The sequence below is a fragment of the Pteronotus mesoamericanus genome, unplaced genomic scaffold (assembly GCF_021234165.1).
Source record: "Pteronotus mesoamericanus isolate MK-2021 breed Mesoamerican mustached bat unplaced genomic scaffold, CSHL_Meso_final contig_221, whole genome shotgun sequence".
NCBI lineage: Eukaryota > Metazoa > Chordata > Mammalia > Chiroptera > Mormoopidae > Pteronotus > Pteronotus mesoamericanus.
The window spans coordinates 17,957,431-17,974,117 of NW_026555092.1; the positions used below are offsets into that span (position 1 = coordinate 17,957,431).

At 56.9% G+C, this 16,687-nt stretch overlaps 1 protein-coding gene across 7 annotated transcripts in view; it reads left to right on the top strand.

Moving 5' to 3' along the window:
• The window catches only part of PTPRF (protein tyrosine phosphatase receptor type F), an 83,488-nt gene that overhangs the window by 62,630 nt on the left and 4,171 nt on the right, over positions 1–16,687 (top strand). The window contains exons 14-26 of one of the 7 annotated variants that reach the window (XM_054572087.1): positions 701–727; positions 2,043–2,160; positions 2,240–2,818; positions 3,494–3,591; positions 3,741–3,994; positions 4,081–4,174; positions 4,762–4,980; positions 5,245–5,405; positions 8,016–8,131; positions 11,944–11,976; positions 12,822–12,919; positions 15,529–15,652; positions 15,820–15,995. In XM_054572087.1, coding sequence (XP_054428062.1) covers positions 701–727; positions 2,043–2,160; positions 2,240–2,818; positions 3,494–3,591; positions 3,741–3,994; positions 4,081–4,174; positions 4,762–4,980; positions 5,245–5,405; positions 8,016–8,131; positions 11,944–11,976; positions 12,822–12,919; positions 15,529–15,652; positions 15,820–15,995 — 2,097 coding nt within the window. The remainder of the gene's footprint in view (positions 1–700; positions 728–2,042; positions 2,161–2,239; positions 2,819–3,493; positions 3,592–3,740; positions 3,995–4,080; positions 4,175–4,761; positions 4,981–5,244; positions 5,406–8,015; positions 8,132–11,943; positions 11,977–12,821; positions 12,920–15,528; positions 15,653–15,819; positions 15,996–16,687) is intronic. The other 6 variants (XM_054572090.1, XM_054572088.1, XM_054572089.1 and 3 more) reach the window with 6 other exon arrangements.

Below are 16,687 nucleotides of genomic sequence, written 5' to 3' on the forward strand. Positions count from 1 at the left end.
CATGCCTCATGGCCTGGAAAAGAATACACCAAAAAGTAGCAGTATGGCCATCCCTGACACATGCCTTCCTACCCTGATGAGATCTCAGGCTGCCCCAGGAAGGAACAGGGGTCTGAGTGCTTCCCCTGTGCCTGTGGGGCAGGGCCCAGGCTCTGAGTTTACATTCACACCTCTGTCGTCTTGCTGTCAGCCTGCCCTGGCCCCCTACCCCCGACCAGGGTGCAGGCCTCACTGCCCCAGGACACCTGTCTACGATGACTGTATAATCTATTGTCCCAATTGAGATACTTTTGAGATTGAGTGATCATACCATGCCAACAGGCTTAGGCCAGGACTGTCCTAGGCAAACCAGGTTGTAAGTCACCCTCCCTGCTCATCCCATGGTGTGTTCCCCCCCTCTGCCTGAGCTGTCCTGTCCACCCCCCCATGTCTGGCGGCCTGGCCCTCAAAGCACTTTCACGTGGCGCAGTGGTCCCTCAGTGGCCTGGAGCCCACCCCTCCTTGGCCCTGACACACACACACACACAGTTGGGCTCATGAGGCAGGGGCTGGGATCTTCAGGTGGGGAGTGGTTTTGGGGTGCTACCCTCGTAGGCACTTCACAGGCCCACGGCCTCCATCTGTCCTCCCTGGGCCAGGCTCTCTTCAGGCCAGAGTCTTTCACATCCTGTCTCCCTTTCTCTCCCTCTCCCGCGGTCAGTGGCAGCCAGAGGAATCCGAGGACTATGTAAGTAACAGGTGTGCGAGTGTGGGCAAGACCTGGGTCAAGCTGGGCTCGTGGGCCACTCCCCCTCCCCGTGTTTCCTCCCAGCCTGAGCTGCCAAGATCCACAGGGCACCCGCCACATCTGGAGAAAATAGACGTTTAGATGGGAGCACCGAGCTGAGCAGCAATTGGCATTTTCTCTAATCCTTACTTCTCGCCTGTTGAGCAGCAATTTCAGGCCAATGTTCATGATTGACCAGGACCTGGCCCCTGCTCTGACCAGACGGGGATGGAGTTAAATCCAATCCTGATTGTTAGGCCTTATTGATCCCTGGAATGAAAAATCACCTGCTCTGCGCCCAGGCTGGGAGGGGAGTCTGGAGAGCTGGGTCTGGTATTGGTGCATTCTGGAGTCCCAGCCCTGGGGGACCCTCCAGCTGGGGCAGGAGGGGGCCTGTAAGGGGTTGGTGGTGGCTGCAGTGGCCTGCCCTGAGGCCAAGCTGGAGGGACACCAGGGCTGGCGGTGACAGTTCTGTTCCCACTGCACGGTGGTCCCTCCTTTCTTCCCACTCTTCCCTCTGTGTGACGTGGTTTAGCCTCCCATGTTTTCTCAGCATGTCCGGAAATGATGCCTTGGCTGGACCTGGGCATATGGGCAGGGTCTGCCAAGGCACGGGGACTTTTCAGGCATCACTGGGCTGATGGGGACATGCATTCCCCAGGGTGGGTGCTCTTTATCGTTGTCTCTCCTCCCTGTCTCAGGAGGTTTTGCAGGGCATGAGGTGTTCACAGAGCTAGTGCTTTGGTGGGGTTCAGATGGGGTTCTGACTTGATCCTGCAGGGCAGCACTTCGGACAATCCCTCTACCTTGCTCTGTGGGCTGCGTGGGTATGTGTTCACATCTACAGGTGGCCTTCCACCTGCTTATTCAAGAAGAGCTGTAGGCCACAGAATGTGTGTGCCAGGAGCCATGCAAGGTGCTTCATGCGTGCGAGGCCCTGTGCCCTGTGTGTCATGTATACACAGACCTCACGAGGTGTCATTCACAGTACAATGGAGTGAAGGAACAATGTGGCCTTTCGTTCTTGTCTGAAAGGAAGAATGAGCTGTCTGCCCCAGGCATGTGGCGCCTGGGACCAGCTGGATCCTCCTGGGCACACATCTTACCTGCCTGACCCCATCCCCAACAGAGGCCAGCATTGCACAACACACTTCCCAGGACCCCTGGCCTTGTGTGCCCTGGAGACTCCTCACCGGCTAGGATCCTGAGGTGGTTGGCCTGGCCCGGCCTCTCCTTGCTGTCATGTGATGGGAACGGGCTCCTTCCTCCCCCTTAGGAAACCACCATCAGCGGCCTGACGCCGGAGACCACCTACTCCATCACTGTCGCTGCCTACACCACCAAAGGAGATGGTGCCCGGAGCAAGCCCAAAATTGTCACAACAACGGGGGCAGGTGAGTGAGGGGTCCGGGACAGAGCCGAGGGCGGGGCTGTGAGGAGGGCGGTGCCAGAGCCCAGTGCGTGGTCGTTCAGTCCCAGGCCGTCCCACCATGATGGTCAGCACCACAGCCATGAACACCGCCCTGCTCCAGTGGCATCCGCCCAAGGAGCTGCCCGGCGAGCTGCTGGGCTACCGGCTGCAGTACCACCGGGCTGACGAGGCAAGGCCCAACACCATAGACTTTGGCAAGGACGACCAGCATTTCACAGTCACCGGCCTGCACAAGGGGGCCACCTACATCTTCCGGCTTGCCGCCAAGAACCGGGCCGGCCTAGGTGAGGAGTTCAGGAAGGAGATCACGACCCCCGAGGGTGTGCCCAGCGGCTTCCCACAAAGCCTGCGTGTGGTAGGGCTGACTACCTCTACCACGGAACTGACCTGGGACCCTCCGGTGCTGGCGGAACGGAACGGGCACATCACCAACTACACTGTAGCATACCGCGACATCAACAGCCAGCAGGAGCTGCAGGACACCACTGCTGACACCCGCCTTACTCTCTCCGGCCTCAAGCCGGACACCACTTACGATATCAAGGTCCGCGCGTGGACCAGCAAAGGCGCTGGCCCACTCAGCCCCAGCATCCAGTCCCGGACCATGCCCATGGATCCAGGTGTGTGCTGCGGCCACGTAGCTGCGCCTGGGGAACTCTGCTCCTCTTGACCCACTGACTTCTGGCGACTGATCCACCAGCCTCTGCTCTGTGACCCTCCAGTCTCTCATGACGGTGACCACTAACCTCTAGCAAATGGGCGCCACATTCTTGGTGTGTGACCCCTGACCTCTGCTGTCTTGACCTACTGACCTCTGCTGTGTGACTTTCCAGTCTCTTGTGACCTTGACCCATTGATCTTTTTTGACTGTATCACCATTCTTGGGTATGTGACACTAATCTTTTTGGGGCCACAACCCGCCAACCTCTTAACGAACGTGCTCCACTGTGCTCTGGTATTCGGCCACATGCTTCTCATGACCAAAACCCACTCATCTGTGGTCGCTTTCACTTGGTGCCTGTGAGCTCCAGCTTTAAACCAAGCACTTACAGAGATCCTGACCATGGGTGCTCTGGCATCTGCTGGCAGGGTGCTCACTGTGTCGGGGAGCTGGGGCTGGGAGCTGAACTCTGTGATTTGAAGCTGGCTAGGAGTAGGGTGCCTGGTTCTTTGCAGCTACTCCTATCTCCTGTGTCCCAACAAGTGTCTGTCTCTTCCTGGTGGGGAACCTTTCAGGCCTATTCACTTCACGCCTCCTACACAGCCAGCACTGACTCCCTCCGTATGTTCCACAGTGTTTGCCAAGAACTTCCGTGTGGCGGCTGCAATGAAGACGTCTGTGCTGCTCAGCTGGGAGGTTCCCGACTCCTACAAGTCAGCTGTACCCTTCAAGGTGGGTGAGGGCCACGGCCAGCCAAGGCCATGTCCCACGGTGTGCATTTGTGACGCAGGATCCTGGTTAGATGTGCGTGTGTGAGCTCTGCCCTGCAGGCTCGTGATCGGACACCTCACCCGATGTGCTGTCTGCCCTTTTCCCCGCAGATTCTGTACAACGGGCAGAGTGTGGAGGTGGATGGGCACTCCATGCGGAAGCTGATCGCAGACCTGCAACCAGACACACAATACTCGTTCGTGCTGATGAACCGGGGCAGCAGCGCCGGGGGCCTGCAGCACCTCGTGTCCATCCGCACAGCCCCCGACCTCCTGCCACACAAGCCGCTGCCTGCGTCTGCATACATGGAGGACGGCCGCTTCACCCTTTCCATGCCCCACGTGCAGGACCCCTCGCTTGTCAGGTGTGCAGACGAGGCCTTGGGGCGTAGGACAGGGCTAGTGACAAGCACAGGCAGTGACAGTTCTGTCTCCTGCTCTGCCCACCCAGGTGGTTCTACATCGTGGTGGTACCCATTGACCGCGTGGGCGGGAGCATGCTGACGCCGCGGTGGAGCACGCCCGAGGAGCTGGAGCTGGACGAGGTACAGGGACGGGCCAGGGCAGCACTTACGACAGCCCCATGGCAGTGGCTGGCTGTAGCCCCTGCAGCTCCCCCAAATTGGAATCACTCTCTGGCTGCTTTTGTTGGCAGCCAGGCCGCTCCTAGGGGAAAGGGACTGTGAGGTGGCCCCCAGGAGTTTCAGAGACCTACATTACGGCAGATTCCCAAGAGGGATTGCTGAGGATCCCTGGGGTGGTAAGAACTAGAGAGGCATCTCTGCAGGTGTGGAGAACCTCAAGTTCTGTAGATTTTAGAGGCTGCTGAAGGTCTAAGGCCACAGTTAGACTAGAGTGGAGCCCCCAGGATGTTTGGAATCCGCATCCTCTCCTGAGTGGTGTGGAACCAGTCTGTTCGGGTTAGGCAGAGGGGCAGGTTACCAGAGGGCATCTTCTTACTGGGTTAGTGGGAAGGAGCGGCGTTGCTGTGTCTGGTGTCTGGCATTTTTCTGTCACAAAAGCTGGCAGGACCGGGCTCGAGCACCTTAACGCAGAAGGTGAGCCCTGGTCTCAGCCCAGGGACACGTATGTACTCCAAGACCCGGTGTGACTCTGTGCTCTGCTCCACCAGCTCCTGGAGGCCATCGAGCAGGGCAGCAGGGAGCAGCGCCGGCGCCGGCGGCAGACAGAGCGGCTAAAGCCTTACGTGGCCGCTCAGGTGGACGTGCTCCCCAAGACCTTCACCCTGGGGGACAAGAAGAGCTACCGGGGCTTCTACAACCGGCCCCTGTCCCCGGACCTGAGCTACCAGTGCTTTGTGCTTGCCTCCCTGAAGGAATCTGTAGAGCAGGTCTGCACGAGCCCTGAGACCCCAGGCGTGGGGCAGCCCCAGGGACTCCAGACCTGCACAAGGGATCTCAAATCACCAGCCCCTAAGAACTACAGAAAGTCAGACCTAATCTGTCTAGGAACCCAGTCAGCTGACCAGGCTGTAAGGGGTAGGAGACCAGCCTCAGCCAGCCAGCGTAGCCCAGCCCCAGGGTCCTTTCTCTGGGTTTGGTGGGCAGAGGGTGGGAGATCTCACACTGAGCTCGCTGCCCGTGCTGTCCCTCAGCCACAGAAGCGCTATGCCGCCAGCCCTTACTCTGATGAGATTGTGGTCCAGGTGATGCCAGCGCAGCAGCAGGAGGAGCCAGAGATGCTGTGGGTGACAGGCCCAGTCCTGGCGGTCATCCTCATCATCCTCATTGTCATCGCTATCCTCCTGTTCAAGAGGTGAGTGCTGCACTCAGGACTCCAGGGGACAGCCACCTGCCCCTGAACTCTCGGGCCCTTCCTGGGCATAGTGCCTCCAGGCACAGAGCAGCCACGCCAGCCGCACCCCAGCCCGGCTTGGTGGGAAGCCAGGGAGAGCAGAAGCAGTATGTATGCCCCTGGATGTGTAACCTAGGCGTGATAAGAAGCCTCAGCCTCGCAGAGGGCTGGTCCACGTGCATCCATGGACATGTCTGTCCGTTTGTCTCTGGTTTGGTGGATGTGAGGATGCCTGTCTCTCAGCTTCAAGACACTGCCCTCTCCTGGTCTCCTGTCTTCAGCACTTCGGTGCCGCCGTTCCTAGATGACTCCTCAGCCAGGCTCTCCTGCTCGGGCCCAGGGAGGCCAGGCCCAGCTGCAGGCCCACATGCCCACGGGTATTTATTTGGCAGGCATTTATCCAGTGCTTGCCTTGACTGCAGCATTCTCAGCTGTCCTGTACTCAGTGGCATCTTGAACCTTCCCCCAAACCCTCCTATCATCCCCCTAATTACCAGCCAGGCCTAGGTGTCACCCTCAACCCTTCTTTTCCACTGTCTCCTCTGAGCTCTATCCTGCATATCTATGGATTTGTTCCTCCTCCTGGCCTGGTGAGCAGCCATGTGCAGGCAGCCGGGGACCTGGCACACAGCACAACACAGTCCTCTCAGGCACACGGCACCCCTCAATCCTCTCTCTTTCTCGGGTAGCGGCAGCTACCTAGTCATGGAGTCCCCTCTTTCTGTCCGTTACCCTTGCAGCCTGAAAGGTATTACCAAAGATTTAACTTTGTCACCTCAGTTTAAATCTTTTTAGTGGCTCCCAAGATAAATGCTCACTTCTGTAACCTGACAGTCAAACACCTGGCTAGGTGTCCCTGCCTCCACCCCTGACATTGTCATACTGCACTCACGCAGTTGCCCTGCCAGCTCAAACTGTGTCCCCCTCCATTCTGCAGCTGCCCTGCTCCCCGCTTACCTGGCAGCTGCCACCTCATCCTTCAAGACTCCCCTCCAGGCCCCCGAGGCTCTTCTAGGCCCCCACCCATTCCCCACACTGTCCCCATCTACCCCAGCTTCATTGGACATGTTGCTGGGCCTGCATTTCCAGCACCTAGCACGAGGCTGAGCCCACAAGACACGTTAGTGAACACTTGTCAGCGAACGAGTGTTGGTCTATGTGTCTGAACATGTCTCCACATTTGAGTTCCTGTGCACTGTGCCCCGTCTCTTCCCCTGCCGCTTACCCCTGACCTGGACCCAGTGCCTCCTTCCTAAAGTGTAAGCGCCTTCCTTCCAGGGTGAGTAGGATAGGCTGTCGTGATCCAGGCCAGGGAGACCTGTGGGTGGGGACCTGAGGATCGTCCCCCACACCCACTCATCTTTCATTCCACTCCTGTCTGGGGCTTGGTGTCTGTGAGGAGAGGCAGCCCCCTCCCTGTGTGTGCCAAGTTGGGTGCCATAGATAGGTCCCACAGCGTCCCCCATGTCATGAGAGGGCCCGAGTTCTTGGCAGAAACAGTGACCGTTCTTTCTTCTGTCCTTGCCTGTCTTTCGGGACCTAGTAAACAAGAAAGGTAGGAGTCATTCCTTCTCTCTTCACACGCCTCCCTTGTCACTTCTTATCCCTCTGCACATTTCGGGCCCAGCAGGGAGGGGCGGTGCTTTGACCAGAAGCCTCCTGGCCTGTGGCTGTCCGATCTGCTCAGCAGGCTCTGGGGCAGGCTCTGACCCTCTCTCCACTAGCACTCTGCACAAGGAATGCCCTTTCTCCAGGGTGCAGGCATAGCACAGACTCCGATGCTTCCCCTGCATGCACAGATGGCTCCGAGCTCACCAGAGCCTCTCACCAAACTCCCTTTTCTGAGTCACCTAAGTGCTACAGGAGATAGAGTCTTGCATGTGTGCAAAGAGCGCTGCCTGCAGGGCAGTGGGGAAGTGTGTATTGCTACACACTCTTGCAAACTCACACAAGTTCTTCTCCCCGCTCCTCCTCCCACCCCAGCAAGTATACCTGTGTCTACTGAGCAGAAGCAGCCCCTGGGTGCTTGTTAGCGGCTAGACCCATAGTCTGTCTCTGATCTCTCCTTTTAGTCAGGGGAGCTGAGGCCTCCAAGGGAGGACCCTGCCTGGCTTAGGGTGACGCTTTCCCTGCCTTATCCCTGCCACTCTGGGCATTTACCCTAATATCAAGAAGCAGATAGTTGGGGCCCAGCGCTCTGTCTTAAGTGTCCTTTGCATGTTTATTCCTGGCGGCTCCTGCTGTCTCAGCTGTGACTGCCTTGGAGCCAGCAGCCAGTGCCCGGCAGTGACCTGCCCTCTATTGGAAGGAGCCACCAGCCTCCACTACCCCTTCTCCCTTGCTGCGCCTCCCTCTGTTCTCTTCCCACCCCTGTCTCCCAACCCCATCCTGTGTTCTCCATGTTGAAGCTGCTCTGCGCCTGGCTCCCCTGCGCTCAGAGGCCCTAGGAGGGCGTGGGGCGGTGCGAGGACAGAGCTGTGAACACGGGCTCCCTGGCAGGGGGCCACACCGTCCATCCCTGTCCTATGCCTGGACCTCGGCTTCTCACCAAATATCCTTCTGCCTCTTCAGGAAAAGGACCCACTCACCGTCCTCCAAGGACGAGCAGTCGATTGGGCTAAAGGACTCTTTGCTGGCCCATTCCTCGGACCCTGTGGAGATGCGGAGACTCAACTACCAGACCCCAGGTAGGCCAGCTCCCCCAGCCTGCCTGCCCCTGCCCATGCCTGCAGGTCCCTGGGTCTCTGCTGAGGGACCCTGGCCTCATGCCCTATTCCTGCTCCTCCTTTTTTGCCCTTCTCCCTGTATCACCCACTTTGTTGCAGTGATGGAGAAGCCCCAGACCCAATAGCTAGACAGGCACTCCAGGGCCCGGAGCCTGTCAGGGGACGCCAGGCTGCTTAGGCCCTGCCTTGTCTTTGGTCTGTCTGGATATAGGCTGAGGACCCTGGCAGAGCCCACATCCCGGCCGTGCACCTGCACTCCGTTCCCTTCACATAACAGAGAAACGTGTCGGTGGGAAGTACTCCATCAGGCACTTGTGGGATGGTGTGCCCACACGTGACCCTTCCTGGAGGCTGGCCCCAGCTTTACTGTGAGAGCACGGGGGCCCTGCACAGGGCTTGGTGTCTGCTTTTCCTTCCCCAGCCGCTCTCACGAGGCTCTCTGGTTGTTCCTCATACCTGGAGTGTCGTTCCCTCCTGTGCCCCAGTAGACACAGCTCAGACCCCTCCTTTGGGCAATATAGCTCCCAGACTGCCCCACCCCCCACAGGCCTGGGGAGATCTCCCCTCAGCTCCCAGAATCTCTCTGCTGCTTCTGTCATGACATCTCTCACCCTGGGCTGGAATTGCCTCAATCACGGTCTGAGCTCTGAGGAGCCAGGAACTATGTCTCGTTCATTCGTCATTCCTGGTATTGTGCACACGGTGGGTTCTTGTTGGATGCCTGTGAAACACACACACAGACAGCGGAATGAATGAGTGCACTAACACGTGCACACAGGGCTTGTGTATATAGGAGCTCATTATTACTGCATGTTACATTACCCCAAGACTTAATGGCTTAAAACAACAGTAATTATATATTATCTCTCATAGCTTTTGTGAGTCAGAAATTCAGACAGGAGCCTAGCAGCCAGAAGAGTTTGTTTCTATTCTAGAATATCTGGGCCCTCAACTGGCGCTCTTGAAGTCTGGGGGCTAGAATCCTGTAAAGCAGGGGTCAGGAGACACGGGCCCATAGCCAGAAACAGCCCGCCACCTGTTTTTGCCAATAAAGTTTTATTGGAACACAGCCATGCCCATTCATTTATGTATTGTCCATGGCTACTTTCCTACTACAGAGGCCAAGTTAAGTAGATGTGGTTGATATGGTACGGCCACAGAACCAACAATATTCATTCTCTGGACTTTTATAGAAAAGTTTGCTGATCCCTGAGTTCTGAAGACTCATTCATTCACATGTCTGGTAGTTGGTGCTAGAATCGGCCCTGAGACCAGCTGGGGTTGTCAGCAGTGACAACCACGGGAAGCCTCTTCATGTGGCCTGGGCTCCCTGATGACATGGCGACTGAGTTCTGAAGGCACAGGTCCTGAGAGAGAGAGAGAGAGAGAGAGAGAGAGAGAGAGAGAGAGAGAACGAGGCAGACCTAGCAAGCTGTTGCAACCTGGGTGTCTGAGGAGTCGAAGCTCCAGGATGCTGGGGCCCTGCCGGGCCAGGAAGCCTCCTTGGAGAGGGAATGCCAAGCCATATGGGCATTAATCAAGCAAAGAGGGGGCGGGAGGAAGCTCTCGTCGTTGGAAATAGCATGCACAGGAGCCGCTTAGCAGCACTGAGTGTTCTGTGGCATCGAAACTAGGGACATGGAGAGGCCCAAGAGATGAGACTGCAGAGTTAAGAGGAGGCCCAGGCACAGAGGAACCTAAGCGGCAGGCTCAGGGGTTTGGACTTCCTCCTGAGGGGACCAGGGAGGCATTAAAGGTTTTCAGTGGGGAAGCAACAAGGTCAGAATTGTGCTTTAAAAATACCTCTGTCTGCAGTGTGGGAGACAGGTTGAAGGGGGAGAATTTGCAGAGGGAGACTATTTAGAAGGCCACCGAGCAAGTAAAAGGCGCTGAGGACCTGGACTTTTGAAGGTGGCAGTGGGGACGAGGGAAAGGCAGCTCAGAGAAGCATGACAGAGGCAGGGCGGCAGGGCTTGGGCTGGATTACACATGGGGGTGAAGCAGGGGCCGTGCAAGGACGGCTCCTCGTTTCTGGCTGGTAGCAGGGTGGGGCTGGGGGCTCCGGGTGGCGGCCGAGTCTGTGAGTCTGGACCTTCACACTGTCATCTGGGCTGAAAGCGCAGGCGTGGGAGGTGCCGAGGAGCATGCAGTGGTCAAAACCTGAGAATAGACGGGCGGTCCCAGGAGAAGAGCGGGGCTGAGAGAGCAGCCGGGGAAGGAGGTGAGATGCTGAGGAAGGATGGATGAAGAGTAGCCAAGGAGGTTACAGTGTCCCTGAAGCCAGGGCGGGGAGGGCTGTGCAGGAGGGAATTTGGTGATTTATAGTGGCTAGAGACCCGGGGGGGCAGGGGGACCATCGGCTTGGCAGTAGGCACTTTGGAGAGAGCATGGCAGCCAAGTCTCGAGGGCTCTAGCGTGTCAGTGCCTTGAGGAGCATTGCACAGCGAAGGAGCAGGTGCAGAAACCCCTTTCAGCATGAAGGACAGGATGGGCAGGAACGCGGCAAAGGAGGAGAGAGGGGTGGGATCCAAAACGGATTTTTCTTTCCCATGTGGCATTGTTAATGGACATTGGTGTTTGAGTGAGCATTTGAGACGCGGGGTTCAGGCCCTGGGTGTGGGGTATGAGTTAGCCAGGGGGAGGCGTGTTGGGGGTGCCTCTGAGCCCCAGGCCAGGAGGGAATGGGATGCAGGTGAGGTTGGTGTAAGGGAACACGTTGCTGGAGTTTTCAGCCCTAGGCCTGTTTTCTCCAGGATGAGAGGGAAGGGGTTAGAGCAGGGTCGTGAGAGAAGTCGTGGCCCGGGAATGCGCAGGCCCGGGAGGACTGCTGAGCGGCCGGCCGGAGGGCCCAGGGGACAGGTCCTGCATTCCTGTGACTGCAGGAGCCAGAGGGAAATGTCAGGGATCTGAGAGGGAAGGAGAAATGGAGAAAAGGATGTCCGTGGTGGCGTTCAAGGCCGGGGGCCGGGGGCCGGGGCAGGAGGCTGTAGCCCGGGTCAGGCGGTGGGAAGGGGCATCGTGGGTGTCACCAAAAATCTGGAGATAAGGCACTGAGGCTGCTGGTAGGGAGAGGTGCCCCTGCGAACACAGGCAGTGGGGAGTGAACCAGGGACACTAGAAAAACAAGGGACATGGGGGGAAGGGGTTATAAAAGGGATAAATGATAATGGGGAAAACATTTTTTTAAAGGGACAATGGTAGGAGCAGTGGGGATGGCGGAACTCTTCTCGGCTCAGAGTTTCCTTCATTTTTTTTTTTTCTCTTATTTAATTTTTATGGTGTAAATTTTTCAACCCCACAGAAAACCTGCAAGAGTGATTCGTGATCTCCTGCATGTTCTTGTACAGACTGACCCTTTTGTTTCTTGCCGCATGTGCCTCCTCTCTCTATATAAAAGCACACTTCACTTTCGCCAAAGCATCTGAAAATAGCCAAAGTCTAATTCTGATACGAGAGAGGACAAGGGTTGGTTTGGACCAAGAACATGGTCATAAAAAGAGGCCTCCCAGGCCCCGGGGCGTTGGGAGCGCTCAGCTCTGGGTGGGAAACTTGTCTTTGTTCCCGGGGAGGCGGAGGGAGGCCTGTGTTGGGACTTGCCTCACTGTCCCCTGGTCCCCTCCTCCTGCTGCCTGCCCCTCCCAGTCCCTCTCAGCCCCTTCGCCACCTGGCCCCACCCTCTGCTGTGCCCCACTGTAATGTAACCAGAGAAGGTTAATGGGCTTTCTTCTCTTGCCCTGCTATTTTTTGTTTTGTTTTGTTTTTTTTCCCTGCAGGTTCCAGTGTCCCCAGTTGCCCGAATATCTCAAGTTAGTTTTCCAAGTTCCCATGTTTGGGGCCTACTCTGGCTTCTGTGTCTGTTTCCTCTTATTTTTTCTTGCCCCCATCACCTTCCTTCTTCCTTGATTTGTCCTCTCTCCTTTCCTCTCTTCCTTCCCCCTTCTTGCTGTCCCATCTTTTGCCTTCTCCATTTTCCTTCTCTCCTCCTTGTTTCCTCCAGCTTTGTTTTCCCTCCCAGTGGCCCTGGCCCCATCTCTCCTCCTCTCTGGCCTCCAGCCTCAGTCTGAGACCTTTCTGGGTGTCTCTTCTGTCTCCACATCTCCCCCCTCATCCCTGCTTCTCCGTGTTCTTCCCCATCACTCTGCCACATCTCTGTACTTCCTGCTCACTCCATCCACGTGCTTGATGCTGGGACAGTGACATCATGGAGTCTCCCATGGTGACTGGCGCCAGTGAGGGGCAGGAGGGCTGTCCACAGACAGGACCCCTGAGGTCCAGGGGCAGGCTGAAGAAGCCCACAGCCCCATCCTGCCAGCTGCCCCTGACCTGGGCTTCAGCCCCAGGCTGGGAGGGAGGAAGCCTCTTGTTCTGCCTTGAGAACCCACCACGTGGGGCCCTGGTGCCCCCACTCAGCGCCGCGTCACACAGACATGCTCACACGTGCTTATGGCACACACACTCCCTCTCTGTCCTCCCCCACTCCAGCCGCTGTGTGCTCTGCCATTCCTGTTGCGCCGCATGTGCCGCTGTCTCCATGCCACCAGTGCCAAGTGCTCCATGGTCACACATGTTCACGTGTGCACATACCTGCGTTGGGGCTGTCTCCACCACCTCACTCAGGCTTCATGCTAACTCACCCTGTGTGTGCTTGTAGGTATGCGAGACCACCCACCGATCCCCATCACTGACCTAGCGGACAACATTGAACGCCTCAAAGCCAACGATGGCCTCAAGTTCTCCCAGGAGTATGAGGTGAGACGCCCCGCCCCCAGCCACGTGCCTGGCCCAGGCCTGGCGCCATGCCAGCCTCCGTCCTGTCTCAGGTCCCAACTGTGGGTTGGGGGCTTCACCAGAGTGCAGATGGGAGGGGTCAGCAGTGACAGGTCGGGAACTTGGCTACTCAGGTGCTGGGCCTGGCTGAGAACCTTCCAGTACCTCAGGCCTAGATACTCAGACACAGGCCCAAAGGCCCACCAAGGCAGGCAAAAGGTCACACACACACATACCAATAATAATAGCTGGCATTTATCAAGAGCTTACTCTGAGCCGGCACCGGGCTAAGCACTTGGCATGCACCATCACATTCAGTCCTTTCCACAACCCTGTGAAATGAGTATTGTTGTTACCCCATCTTATAAATGAGGAAGCCGAGGCTCAGAGAGGGGGAGTAGCTTGCCCAAGGTCACACAGCTAATGAGTCGTGGAGCCAGAATCCACGCCCAGGCCTGCCTGACACTCAGGAGCCCAGCCGGCGCCTTGCACCTGCATGTACTCACATGTTATCAGAGCTGCACAGATCACAGAGATGGGGAGTCAGGGCACTCAGCTCAGGCTGCGCAGACCCTCCTGCTCAGGGCCCTCTATGTGCTCACTTCCCTCTGTCCTTGACCCCTACCTGCAGGGGGCTCAGACTTCAGAGCAGTGTTCCCTGGGACTGGGGTCTTGAGGACATCCAGGTTGCCCAGCTGGGAGGCGCTTTGCTAGTGGAGGAGGTAATAAGGGGAGCCCCGCCTTCTCTGAGGAGCCCGGAAGGAGCTGTCCTTTTGGCCCAGCTCCACTGTTCCCCCCACTTCTGGCATCGATCTCGCGTGGGATTAACCCTCGATCAGTCTGGGAAAGGCTGGCTTAGCCCAGCCTGGGAGTTTGCTCCTCTCCGGTCAGATGTCCAAGCTGTGTGTGTGGTATCCTGAGCACCGAGATTCCCCTTCCACGGGCTGTGGGTAAGCAGGTTCCAAGGCCTGTGGGCCAGGTTTCTGCAGAGGAAGTTGAGCTTGGCAGACAGATTGGCGAACACTTCTGCCATGAGGAGAGCATGCCGCCTCTCCCTGTGGAGCACCCACTGGGGACTTGCTTTGCATAAGTTCCTGCTTTGAGGGTAACAATTCCAGGGAGTTGGGCTCCCTGCCTCCCATTTATCAGCTGGGCAGCTTCCATGTCTGCTGGCCAGAAAGGCCTTTCATGGTCTTCAGCCTGCACACATTAAGTTCTGTGTCCCATGCCTGCCATTCCTCCCAGTGAGGCTCTGTGCTCCCTGTCCAGGCCCAGTGTTCCCCCATCCACCTTCTGTCCACTTTTCTTCTCCAGTCTGAGCTCTCCTTATAAGACCCTCCTCCTCCAGGAAGCCTTCTCTGACTACCCTGGCCTGCTGTGGGCTTTTCCTCAGCTAGGATCCTGTAGTTCTGTTACTTCTAATGGTCAGTCAGTCACTCATCAGTCATTGTCAAGCACCTACCATTTCTCTCCTGGGTGCTGGGGATATGGAGACAAATGGCCTCAGGGAGCTCAGTCCGTAGGGAAGTGAGTGCAAACAGATAACCAACATGGAATAGAATAATGTGCCTTAGTAGTGAACGTGACAGGCACGCGCAGAGAAGGTAGGCTGCGGGGTGGGGTGTGCTGGGTGGACGCAATGGGAGCAGTGTACGCAATCCTGCGGAGAGTAACTGGCTGGCGCCAAATCGTGGAGGACATCGTGTGCTGTGCTGAGAACTATGGATTGTATCCATCTGTAAAAGGAGGATAATAATAGAACCTGCTTCATGGGAGGCTTAGATGAGGGAATACATGCAAAGTGCTTAGAAAAGTGCCAAGCATACAGTAAGTTCTCACTAAGATTGAGCTGTTATTATTATCGTCTGAGGTGAGGCAATGAGGAGCCGTGGAAGTCACTAAGCAGGAAATTGGCCATTAGATCTACATTGTGTAGGATTGTTTGTTGTATAGATGCTGCTGGCTGTTTGGACTGGAGGCTGCAAGCTGGGTTATGGGCAGCTCCAGCACGCGCATTTAAGATCCTGAGACCAAATGAGGTCACCCAGGAAACGTTGTACAGGTCGAAGAGGGCTGGGGAGTGAACCCTGGAAGAGCACTGTATCCTGCCTATGGAATGGGCAGGTGGAAGGAGAGGAGTCAGAAGAGAACCAGCCAGAGAGGTAGGAGGGGAAGCAGGCAAGGCAGTGCAGTGGGTGTCCAGGGCCCTAGGCAGTGACGGGCACTGCACAGTTGGCTGCCATTGCTTCCTCTCCTTCTACGCTCATTTCATTAGTTGGGTGCAGGGCCTGAGGGAACTTCCCCTGCCCCAAGCTCACTCCCGATCACTCTACATGCAAGGGGATTTGGTACCATAGCCAGAAGCAGCTTTGGTCCTTTGCCTTCCTCACAAGTGGCATGGCAGCCCCTGAACTTCATGGCTGGGGGGAGCTGGAGCTCACTCTTCACTGGAACCATGGACTAGAGGCTCTGGCTGTGGCCTGGGAGCAAAGATAGGATGTGGGCACCCCCTGGAAGGCTAGGTCCCCCTTGGGGGCAGTAGGCAGACCTCAGCTCTTACCCTCTCCACCTGCTTCCTCCATTCTCTGTAGTCCATTGACCCTGGACAGCAGTTCACGTGGGAGAATTCAAACCTGGAGGTAAACAAGCCCAAGAACCGCTACGCAAATGTCATTGCCTACGACCACTCTCGTGTCATCCTTACCTCCATCGATGGTGAGCCAAGGGCGGGCCCCCTCCCATCCCCTGCTCTCCTCCTTACTGGCTGGGGTGACAGTACATCCTGCAGAAGACGCCCACGAGTCCTGGGGCTGCGCTGAAGTGTGACGGGTGGGCGTGGGGGCCCTGGAATAATGCCCTCCCGCATCCCTGCCCTTCCATAGGTGTCCCCGGCAGCGACTACATCAATGCCAACTACATCGATGGCTACCGCAAGCAGAATGCCTACATTGCCACACAGGGCCCGCTGCCCGAAACCATGGGCGATTTCTGGCGGATGGTGTGGGAACAGCGCACAGCCACTGTGGTCATGATGACCCGGCTGGAGGAGAAGTCCCGGGTGAGACGGTGCAGGGCTCTGCCGGGAGGTGAGGTGGGAAATCCTCAGCTACCAGGTGACTTTGGGCACCTTTTGCTGTCCCTGTGGAAGGAAGATCTGCAAGGGACTCCCCAAGTGCTGTTGTGTTCCTGGGGTATTATCATGGTCCCCAGACACAAGTGGGTTTCTAGGATGTTAATATGTTGCACCAGATGCTGCATTTTCTGGGAATGTTAATATGTTCCCCAGTTGCTGGCATGTTCCCGGGATGTTGACATGTTCCCCAGACGCTGGAGTGTTCCTGGGGCATTAACACATCTCCTAAGTTAATTAGTGGAAAGAGCTGCTGTTATATCTGCTTTTGCGCTGCAAAGCATTGACTGGAACGTAAAATTTACAGAGCTTGAAAATGGCACATAAACATTATGGGTAAATTTGGCAGAAAATGTGCTCGGCATGGTCTGGTCATGAATAAATAAATTTCAATTACGGCCCCACGTCCCCCAGCTACGGCCGGGGTGGCGACATAGCGTGAGAGCCTGATGTGGTTTGGTGAGGGAAGGGCAGAGTGGATCTGAGAGTTGGGGGCTGGGGGATCTTGTATCCCGGTAGGCTAGACCATCCTCCCTGCTTCTGCCTCAGGGCCCCTGCCCCTCTGAACCTTTGGGCACTTCCAAACATCTTTGCACCCTGCCCTGCTTGTCCCTTTACAG